Source organism: Salvelinus sp. IW2-2015, unplaced genomic scaffold (assembly GCF_002910315.2).
Source record: "Salvelinus sp. IW2-2015 unplaced genomic scaffold, ASM291031v2 Un_scaffold2233, whole genome shotgun sequence".
NCBI classification, from domain to species: Eukaryota; Metazoa; Chordata; class Actinopteri; order Salmoniformes; family Salmonidae; genus Salvelinus; species Salvelinus sp. IW2-2015.
In genome coordinates, this window is record NW_019943563.1 from 92,845 (window position 1) to 105,111 (window position 12,267).

A 12,267-nucleotide genomic window follows, 5' to 3' on the forward strand; every position below is an offset into this window, starting at 1 on the left:
ACGTTTTGGGGATTTGGGAATGTTGTGCCACATAGCTATTGTTAGCTGCTAATTCCGAAGTTGAAGACGACGTTTTACAACCAAGCAACGATTCTTTTGGACAAGGACACCTTGCTCAAGATTCTGATGGAAGCTCGTCCAAAAGTAAAAACTATTTATGATGTTATTCCGTATTTATGTGGAAAAATGTAACGCATTTGTCCGCCGTTATTGCGGCACTAGTCTGGCTGTAACGCACACTGTATGTCTTAGTACGTTAATTTTTAAAAAATCTAACTCAGCGGTTGCATTAATACTAATGCATCTTTCATTTGCTGGTCCAACCTGTATTTTTTAGTCAATCTAATCGATAAATAATCGTAAACTTAGGTGCCTTCCAAGATTGGCGCCGGCCAGAATGCATGACCTGTTGCCACTGATCACATTGTATAACAACGATTTGTGCTGCTAAATATGCACATTTTCGAACACAAAACCTATATGCATGTGTAATATGATGTACAGGACTGTCATCTGACGAAGTATATCAAGGTTAGTCCAAAATTATATATCTTTGTCTGTATTGTTACGATCGCTAACCTGTGCTGCTGGTAAATTGCTTGTGTGTTCTGGCTATTGTGCTAAGCTAATATTAATGCTATATTGTGTTTTCGCTGTAAAACACTTAAAAAAATCTGACATATTGGCTGGATTCACAAGATGTTGGGCTTTTCATTTGCTGTACGCTGTGTATTTTCAGAAATGTTTTAAGATGAGTAATTAGGTATTTGACGTTGGTTCTCTGTAATTATTCTGCAGCTTCGGCACTATTTCAGATTGCAGTGCAATGTAGAACTGTGATTTATACTGAAATATGCAAATTTATCTAAAAAAACATATGTATACAATAAATATGTTATCAGACTGTCATCTTATTGAAGTTGTTTCTTGGTTAGTGGCTATTTATATCTTTATTTGGTCGAATTAGTGATGGCTACTGATGGAGTAAAAAAGTGGTGGAGTAAAAAAAAGTGGTGTCTTTTGCTAACGTGGTTAGCTAATAGATTTACATATTTGTCTTCCCTGTAAAACATTTTAAAAATCAGAAATGATGGCTGGATTCACAAGATGTGTATCTTTCATCTGGTGTCTTGGACTTGTGATTTAATGATATTTAGATGCTAGTATTTACTTGTGACGCTATCTAGGGCTATGCTAGTCAGCTTTTTACTGTGGGGTGCTCCGGATCCGGGTTTGGGAGGAATTAGTAGGTTAAATCATACAATTTGATTTTCTGATTTTTGTTTTAGATTCATCCTCACAGTCGAAGTGTACCTATGAATAAATTACAGACCCTTACATGCTTTGTAAGTAGGAAAACCTGCAAAATCGGCAGTGTATCAAATACTTGTTCTCCCCACTGTAGAAGTAGACTAGTCTACCCGACACACATATAGAAGGAACTACCTACCCGTAACACATATAGAAGTAGGACTAGTCTACCCGGTACACATATAGAAGTAGGACTAGTCTACCTTGTTACACATATAGAAGTAGACTAGTCTACCTGGTTACACAATAGAAGTAGGACTAGTGCTACCTGGTTACACATATAGAAGTAGGACTAGTCTACCTGGTTACACATAATAGAAGTGACTAGTCTACCTGTTACACATATAGAAGTAGGACTAGTCTACCTGGTCACATATAGAAGTAGGACTAGTCTACCTGGTTACACATATAGAATAGGGACTAGTCTACCTGGTTACACATATAAGAAGTAGGACTAGTCTACCTGAGCAACACATATAGAAGTAGGACTAGTCTACCTGGTTACACATATAGAAGTAGGACCAGTCTACCTGGTTACACATATAGAAGTAAGACTAGTCTACCTGGTTACACATATGCAGAGGAAGGTGTCTTTTATACAGGTAACGAGTTCAAACAGGTGCAGTTAATACAGGTAATGAGTGGAGAACAGGAGGGCTTCTTAAAGAAAAACTAACAGGTCTGTGAGAGCCAGAATTCTTACTGGTTGGTAGGTGATCAAATACTTATGTCATGCAATAAAATGCCCTTTCCTGGGTTGGTGAAGAGCGGTATTACATTTTAAGGAATAAATCCAAGCCTCACTCTCATCACCTGTGGACGGTGGTGCTTCCAGCGAGGCGTGGATTTAATAGTATGTTGTACCTAGTTTCCCTCCTTCAGGGAACAGTAGTTCTAGTCATAACGTTACGCTTGTCATATGATGAACTTGACCTTAAATACTGGATCTTGCTGTTGGACAGTTTTTTTGTATTCTGAAATGCACTCGAACTATGTATCATTTAGTGGCTCCTTATGTTAAGCTGGAAAACAGTTTTCATGGGCACAGAAATACTAAATCATTTCAGAGTTTGCTAAATCCAATGGTTTTTAACAGTCTTCTTGTAATCCAAGATGGCGCAGCATTAAGACATGTTTGTTGTAAATATTATGTTTTTTTATTCTTTTTTTTGTATATATTGCAATATATTTCAATCTTTTTCCATGTTTAAATTAAATATACCTTCCGGCAACCCGCCTCACCCAATGTGATACTGATCTGCTATATTTTAGACCTTATAACTAGAACCTCCATCAGAAGCTAGCCATCAGAAGCTAACCAGCTAATTAGCTACTAGCTATTTAGTCATTGTTAGCCACTGCTAGCGGCCTTTACCTTTTTAGCTCAGCTTATAAAAATTCATAAAACATACAAGTGTTATACATTGGTTTAAAGATTAACTTCTTGTTCATCCAACCACGGTGTCAGATTTCAAATAGGCTTCACGGCGAAAGCATACCTTGCGATTATCTGAGAACAGCGCCCAGCAGACAAATCATTACAAACAGTTACCAGCCAAGTAGAGTTACACAAGTCTGAAATAGCAATAAAATGAATCACTTACCTTTGATGATCTTCATATTGTTGCACTCACAAGACTCCCATTTACTCAATAAATGTTAGTTTTGTTCGATAAAGTCTCTCTTTATATCCAAAAACCTCAGTTTTGTTCAATAATCCACAGGCTCAAAGGAAACCGGACAATAATAATAAACAATAATCGGTCGACCTCTACTCTGGACGGTTCTRACTTAGAATATGTGGACAACTATAAATACCTAGGTGTCTGGCTAGACTGTAAACTCTCCTTCCAGACTTAATATTAAGCATTTCCAATCCAAAATGAAATCTAGAATCTGCTTCCTATTTCGCGTCAACGCCTCCGTCACTCACGCTGCCAAACATACCCTCGTAAAACTGACTATCCTACCGATCCTTGACATTGGCGATGTTATTTTCAAAATAGCCTCCAACACTCTACTCAGCAAACTGGATGCAGTCTATCACAGTACCATCCGTTTGGTCACCAAAGCCCCATATACCACCCACCACTAGGACCTGTATGCTCTCGTCGGCTGGCCCTCGCTACATATTAGTCTCCAAACCCACTTTCTCCAGGTCATCTATAAGTCTTTGCTAGGCCGCCTTCACTCAGCTCACTGGTCACCATAGCAACACCCACCCGTAGCACGCGCTCCAGGAGGTATATCTCACTGGTCATCCCCAAAGTCAACACCTACTTTGGCCGCATTTCCTTCCAGTTTTCTGCTGCCAATGACTGGAACKAATTGCAAAAATCGCTGAAGTTGGAGACTTAAATCTCCCTCACTAACTTTAAGCCTCAGCTATCTGAGCAGCTTACCGATCGCTGCAGCTGTACACAGCCCATCTGTAAATAGCCCATCCAACTGCCTACCTCATCCCCATATTTTTATTTACTTTTTTTGCTCTTTTGCACACCAGTATTTATACTTGCACATCATCTGCAAATCTATCACTCCAGTGTTAATTTGATAAATTTTAATTACTTCGCTACTATGGCCTATTTATTGCCTTTCCTCCTTACTCCATTTGCACACACTGTATATAGATTTTTCTATTGTGTTATTGACTGTACGTTTGTTTATCCCACGTGTAACTCTGTGTTGTTTTTGTCGCACTGCTTTGCTTTATCTTGGCCAGGTCACAGTTGTAAATGAGAACTTGTTCTCAACTGGCCTACCTGGTTAAATACAAAAAGTCTTAACTTTATTGACAACACCCAAATGGATACTGTCATTAACGCGGTTCTTCAATAATTACACATAATTCTTAATACTGTAGCAAACATTATATTAAACAGGACATTCAAACTAGCCTTACAATTATAATTCAAAGTAGTGTGAAATGCACTAATAAGCAACCTGTAAATGGAGGTTACTCCCCTGAGTTTTCCCCCATTCACATTCAGAATACATTGTGAAAAACTAAAATCTTTGTTCACCATTTTTGCTCCATGCAGATATACTACATCCATAACTAGTGGTTTCCTCATTACCAGATATACTACAACCATAACTACTGCTTTCCTCATTAGCAGATATACTACATCCATAACTAGTGGTTTCCTCATTACCAGATGTACTACATCCATAACTAGTGGTTTCCTCATTACCAGACATACTACATCCATAACTAGTGGTTTCCTCATTACCAGACATACTACATCCATAACTAGTGGTTTCCTCATTACCAGATATACTACATCCATAACTAGTGGTTTCCTCATTACCAGATATACTACATCCATAACTCTGTTTCTCCATTAGCAGATATACTACATCCATAACTAGTGGTTTCCTCATTACCAGATATACTACATCCATAACTAGTGGTTTCCTCATTACCAGATATACTACATCCATAACTATCAGTTTTCTCATTAGCAAGGAGGAGTTTCTACAACCAAATTGCATTTGCATCGCCCTCATGCCGCATTTTTAGGAAACGCAGAAAGGGGCCTATATTGGAGACCAAAAGTCGTCTGGCACACTGCTTACAGTTTCAACAACATGAATAACTTATTTCAAGCCTACAATCATCGATGTTACTACTAAAATATGACTATTCTTGCTCATTTTAAGACAATTGTCAAATAATTTTAACATTCATTACAGACGTCAATTGTGTACAACATCATGGCTACGCTGTTGGCATCACCTTTTACAGTGGATTTCCACTGTTGTGGGCCTTTAACCATCTGTCTGACTTTGTTGTTCACACAGGAGAGATACGGCGGACTATCGTGGATCCTCTGGGGAGCCTCAACAACCTCATGATGCTGACGAGGCAGAGAAGAGTCTCTCCAGATCAGAACTCCTCAAGAAACACCTGCAGAGACCCACAGGGAAGAGAACTCACTACTGCTCTGACTGTGGGAAGAGATTCACCTCATCAGGCATTAAAATTCATCAGAGAACACACACAGGAGAGAAACCTTATAGCTGTGATCAATGTGGGAAGAGTTTTGGTCGATTTGGAGAACTGACAGTGCACCAGAGAATACACACAGGAGAGAAACCAAATAGCTGTGATCAATGTGGGAAGAGTTTTACAACTTCTGGCTATCTGACAGTGCACCAGAGAACGCACACAGGAGAGAAACCATATAGCTGTGATCAATGTGGGAAGAGTTTTATTACATCTGGCCATCTGACTCTACACCAGAGAATACACACAGGAGAGAAACCTTATAGGTGTGATCAATGTGGGAAGAGTTTTAATACATCTGGCTCTCTGACTTTACACCAGAGAACACACACAGGAGAGAAACCTTATAGCTGTGGTCAATGTGGGAAGAGTTTTGCTCACCGAAGCAGCCTGTTATCACACCAGAGAACACACACAGGAGAGAAATCTTATAGCTGTGACCAGAGATAATCTGATAAAAGATCTCTGACTAAACATCAGAAAATACATGAAGGAGTTGTTTCATGATATCAATTAAATGATGTCACAATGTAGAATGTTTTTAACACTGTAGTAGGAGTATTTTAATGATGTCACAATGTAGAACACTAAATATTTGTCCCCTGTTCTATTGATTTCAACATGATATGGATATTAGCCTCAGGGGAAAAATCCAGGCTCTGAATTGAAAGAGTACTATTTATGAGATTTAGTAAGTACACATTATTCCCAGATTCCGTGTGGTTTTTGAGCTGTTAGTTTTAACAGGACGTGCAACCCCATCTCCCTCCTGTTGCACAAATGATTTTAGCATGATATCAATTAGTTTTGACAACTAAGTGTTGCGTTCCTTTCTTTAGCGACCCCTACATTTAAATGCATTCCAACATCACGTACAACCTGATTTCCCCTCTAATTGATATCAGTGATTTATTGCTACTTGTCAAAACAACAGCGTTTCTGGTGCTTGTGCAGTTTATAAGGAGCTTGTTTTAAAAAATACAAGAAAAATGATTTGTGGCAGATGTTTGTGTAAATAGCACATGTTATGTTTAGGTTTTCAATTCATCCCAAACTGTTTCTGCATATTGGTTATTGATTTGGACATGTTAAAACTGTCTTTTGACATTCAGGCTATCCCACCTAGCACAATGTAATTGAAAAGACGTTGAAAATAAGACTATGCAAACAAAACAAAAAAATATATATTTTATTATACCATGCCTTACCATTAAGTTAATTATTGACAATACATATTAACAAAGGGGTGTCCATTTTGGTTTTGATCATTCATGTTTACAATTCATGTAACTTTTAGTAATCATAATTATTTATGCAATCAACTGACAATTTTCGGGTATAATTATATTGACATTGTTGCCCTTCTTTTAGAATAGCAGGGTTAATTCTCAGATGTGCCAACCCAAATGTACTAGAGCATGACATTGGGGACTGGGCCCCGATCCAACAACATGCCTATCTAGTGAACCTTGAAAAGAGAGAGAAACTCCGCAGTGAGGTGGAAAGTTACTACGGATAGTGCAGGAGTTTCCTCTTGAAATCAGACATGTCCGTGTTAAGGACAACTTTGTTGCTGATTTTCTCAAGGGTGGGCAGTCATAGTTTTGCGTTTAGCCATTGCCTTGCCATGGATCACAATTTATTTTGACTGCACATTTTTCCGTATTGGAGATGAGTTTTGTTTGGGCTCGTTCCAAGGGGAGGAGAGTTCTAGAAGCTAGTGAGTTTTAGGAAGAGGAGAGTTCTAGAAGCTATTGAGTTTTAAGATTCTATAGAATGAAAAAGGAGAAAAAAATAATACGATTGTATATTATTATTTAGAAATACGTGTTTTTTCTTGTTTTTAATTGTTGACAGCAAGTAGACATCATTTTTATATTGTAGAAGGTGAAGCATTGTAGTTGATTATAATGAGAAATGGAAGTTGTTTTCTGTTGGTGGTGAGCAAACTTGTCCAACAAAAATATAGGATATATTTGTTGTCTTAAGGGGCAAGGTGTTCCAGGCTTTCGTTTTTCCATTTATGTTTTGAGGTTGGACTTTAGCACGTCTAGCTCGTTAGCACGTAGGACGCACTGATTGGTGTCACCTCGTTAGTCAGTATGTGTTACACCTGTGCTGGCTTGTCCATCTCGTTAGTGGGAAGGTGTTTCACCTGAGCTGGTCCAGGTTCTATTTAAGAGTGTCTGGYCCAGTGCTCCAGTTGTCTTGATAGATGTGGAGAGTCAACACCTTTAGTTGCTCCACCTTTTTGGTTTGCTTCCTGTCTTTAAGTTTGGTGTGGGTTTTTCTTTTGTTTGCCTCTTCTTGGGCAGATTTAGTGGGTCTCATGGTGGGTGTCTTTKAGGTCCCAGTTGTTGTTACTAATCAACTTTCAGTGGACACCCCCATAGTGTCTTTCAGAACCCCTCCTAAAAAACAAGTTATATTTTGGGTTGGATATTGCATCCTATTAATATTTTAATCAATGGCATTTCCTTTCAATGCTCATTAGTCTATCAGTTGTTATTCTTCAGTTTTTTTATCCGCTTATGTTTGTGTACTAAATATTTATCTTAGTTTTTTCCTGTGAAGCCATTGTGTTGCATCATGTCTGAAATGTGCTGTATAAATAAAGCTTGATTTGAACATATTGCAAAACAAATGAACCCAATGACTGACCAATCAACAGACTCTTGCTAAACCAATGAATAAATATGTAATAATGTCTTTCAGAACCCCTCCTAAAACCTGTTTAGTTGTGGTTGTTGTTAGTTCCCTCTTCTGTTTGAGGGACATTTTTGGTTTTCTTGCTGGAGAACGTAACATCAAACAATGGAGTAAGACAAGATATTTTTGGTTGTATATTGCAGTGAATTGTTAATATTTTAATCGATGGCATTTACTTAGAATGCTCATTAGTCTTTCAGTTTAGTTGTCAGTTATTCTATTTTTTTATCCTCTTTGTGTAGTAAATATTTGTTTATTTTCATTGTTTTTTCCTGTGAAGCCATTGTGTTGCATCCATGTCTGAAATGTGCTGTATAAATAAAGCTTGATTTGATTTGAACATATTGCAAAACAAATTAACCCAATGACTGACCAATCAACAGACTGATGGTGCATCTTAGTATGAAAAACAGTATCAATCCCACTTTTCCAGCCTGCTGAAGGCGTGGTGGAGTGGTAAACACCACCCCCGGCTCTACCAGGGGCTTGAGGTGGTCTCCCACAGCTCTGCTTATGTCATGTTCTGTGGCCTTGCAGTTCAATTTCTTGACTGCCCCTGCAACACAGAAAGAAACACATTTTGTCATATTATATAAAACACTCAAAGTAATGGATATGGAGCATCTATGGCCTCAGAATATGCATAAGCAATATGATGATGATGGTGATGTCTCACCCCTTTTGGCTGTATGAAAGTTCATTTCCCCTCAGGCACATGCATTTGTTCTTTGATATTATGAAGGTAATTTGTGTCAAATGTACTTTTCCCCACTCATTCACCCCATCTCTTCACATTTACATATTCGGAGGCCAGACTCAAATTCCGGACACAATGCCCATCCTGGCAGATCTAAACCTAATGCAGCACATCGTGACTTTTGTGCATCCAGACCCTAATGCAGCTTGGAGTGATCAGATGACACAAGTCACATTTAGGTGCCAGGTGTAACTGAGGCTGTAGATGCTCCATATCCATTACTTTGAGTGTTTTTATATAATATGACTAAATGTGTTTCTGTGTTACAGGGATAGTCAAGAAAGGGAACGGCAGGCCACAGAACATGACATAAGCAGAGCTGTGGAGAACCACCTTCCAGCCCCGGTAGAGCCGGGTGGTGTTTACCACTCCACCAGCAGAGCTGTGGGAACCACCTCAAGCCCCCGTAGAGCCACTCCACCAGTGTAAACACCATCCCCCATCACACTTCCTGTAACATGGTGAACTGCAACAACTAGTCTGCATTCCAAACTCCCCATCACACTTCCCTGTAACATGGTGAACTGCAACAACTATCTGCATTCCTCCCATCACACTTCCTGTAACATGTGAACTGCATCAACTAGTCTGCATTCCAACCTCCCCCATCACACTTCCATTGTAACATGGTGAACTGCAACAACTAGTCTGCATTCCAAACTCCCCCATCACACTTCCCTGTAACATGGTGAACTGCATCAAGGGACGTCTGAAGGATCCCGGATAGCACAGACCATGGTGGAGAGGTCAGTGGGGTAAGAAGTCTGAAGGATCCCGGATAGCACAGACCATGGTGGAGACTATTTTACTTTGTTTCATCCACAAACTTCAAACAGCTGTAAAAAGTACTTTTTATTGAAAATATATTTCAGTGATTTAGATGGTACAATGATTCCCTACACTATTCAGTACTTGTTTTCTCACAAAAACTGAAATTGATTGAAGAGTGTAGATTTCTACATTGGCTGCTTGTCGCAGTCGGCTATTTTTGGTTGAGAAGGAGATTGACCACGGCTTTTAGTGACACCATGGCAGAGAGGGAGGGGTTTCCATCTGGACAAGAGAACAGTCTGGCTTTTAGTGACACCGATGGCAGAGAGGGAAGGTTTTCCATCTGGACAACAGAAGCCAGTCTAAAAATGTGAAGTTTTAATGTGAAACACTATCATTCCAATATTAATGCAGATATTATGGACATTTAAATTATGTAATTACATTTTAATTGTAGCTCCTTTAATTTAGACCCAAAATGTATTTGCTATGTGTGCCATTGCCTGGCTATTAAAAGGGACAGGATACTATTTGAGACTCAGCCTTTAATTGACATTTTATGGAATGTTAACTTTGATTGTCTTCAATGAAAATGACCTTTCAAACATGGAATGCTGTATGCAACATTATTGTCAACTGACTTGATGTCTACGGCGCCAGAGAGATTGATAGTTGGGAGTGTCGAGTGTGTTGATATAACGGTAATAATGTCAAAATCCCACTTTTAACAACCATCAGAATTGGTTAAAAAAGGTTATGCCCGGGTGGCACAGCAATCTAAGGTACTGCATCGCAGTGTTAGAGGTGTCACTATAGACCCGAGTGGCACAGCGATCTAAGGTACTGNGTCTAAGGTACTGTATCACAGTGTTAGAGGCGTCACTATAGACCCGAGTGGTGCAGCGGTGTAAGGTACTAGAACACAGTGTTAGAGGTGTCACTATAGACCCGAGTGGTGCAGCGGTCTATGGTACTAGATCACAGTGCTAGAGGCGTCACTATAGACCCTAGTGGTGCAGCGGCCTAAGGTACTGCATGGCAGTGCTAGAGGCGTCACTAGAGGCGTCACCCGGGTTCGATCCCGGGCTGTACCACAACCTGCCGTGATCAGGAGTTCCATAGGGCGGCACACAATTGGCCAAGCGTCGCCCGGTGTTTCCTCCTACACATTGGTGCAGCTGGCTTCCGGGTTAAGCGGGTTAAGTGTTAAGAAGCGCGGTTTGACGGGTCATGTTTCAGAGGACGCATGACTCGACCTTCGCCTCCTGAGCCCGTTGGGGAGTGGCAGCGATGAGACAAGATCGAAATTGGGGAGAAAAAACGGGGGTAAAATGATAAAAAATGTATTAAAAAATTACAACAAACAAAGGTTGCATCCCAACGTGACAATAAACAGTAGGCAAAGTGACCATGTCAGGACAAAATGAACTCAAACGTTTTACCATTGGAACACTTGATGTAATGATGTAWTAATGGACAAAATGAACTCAAACGTTTTACCATTGGAACACTTGATGTAATGATGTAATAATGGACAAAATGAACTCAAACGTTTTACCATTTTACCCACCATTTGCAACAACGTCACTGAGCACCATCACTGTCTTTCCTTCATGGATCTCCTGCATGTTTACATATCTGGCATTACTCATCTCATATGTATATACTGTATTCTATCCTATTCTACTGTATCTTAGTCTATGTATTACTCATCTCATGTATATACTGTATTCTATTCTACTGTATCTTAGTCTATGTATTACTCATCTCATATGTATATACTGTATTCTATTCTANTGTATTACTCATCTCATATGTATATACTGTATTCTATTCTACTGTATCTTAGTCTATGTATTACTCATCTCATATGTATATACTGTATTCTATTCATTAATAAATACTAAGAGGGACCAAGAGTCTGTTGATTGGTCAGTCATTGGGTTCATTTGTTGAAATCAAATCAAGCTTTATTTATACAGCACATTTCAGACATGGATGCAACACAATGGCTTCACAGGAAAAAATAAAAAATTAAATATTTAGTACACAACAAACAGAAGACTAACAACTGAAAGACTAATGAGCACCCTAAGGAAATGCCATTGATTAAAATATTAATTGGATGCAATATCCATCCCAAAATACAAGCTTTTTTTTAGGAGGGGCTCATCTCTCCCTGGTACTATATAGAACAGAAACAGTAACTCATGCTCTGGAATGTGGTCTCTTTAGGTTTTATCACCCAAAAGACATTGTAAATCTCCTGTCAGTGTCATCTCCCAGAGGCCCATCCTCAGTAGAACACACAGACACAATAGTTCTAAGAACCCTCTATTCTGTTGCATAAAACAACCATTTGATGCAATAAAAGTATTATAACATAATGTTGCAGTTTTGCTCTGTGTCCACTGAAAGTTGACTAGTAACAACAACTGGGACATAAAAGACACCCACCATGAGACCCACTAAATCTGCCCAAGAAGAAGGAAACAAAAGAAAAACCCACACCAAACTTAAAGACAGGAAGCAAACCAAAAAAGGTGGAGCAACTAAAGGTGTTGACTCTCCACATCTATCAAGACAACTGGAGCACTGGGCCAGACACTCTTAAATAGAACCTGGACCAGCTCAGGTGAAACACCTTCCCACTAACGAGATGGACAAGCCAGCACAGGTGTAACGCATACTGACTAACGAGGTGACACCA

General features: G+C 39.3%; 1 protein-coding gene across 1 annotated transcript in view; it reads left to right on the plus strand.

The window, feature by feature from the left end:
- The window catches only part of LOC139025077 (gelsolin-related protein of 125 kDa-like), a 17,786-nt gene extending 9,417 nt beyond the window's left edge, over positions 1 to 8,369 (plus strand). Inside the window, exon 2 of the mRNA XM_070440110.1 lies at positions 5,116 to 8,369. Within this exon, the coding sequence (XP_070296211.1) occupies positions 5,116 to 5,378 (263 nt within the window). The 3' untranslated portion in view covers positions 5,379 to 8,369. The remainder of the gene's footprint in view (positions 1 to 5,115) is intronic.
- The last annotated feature ends 3,898 nt before the right edge of the window (positions 8,370 to 12,267 follow it).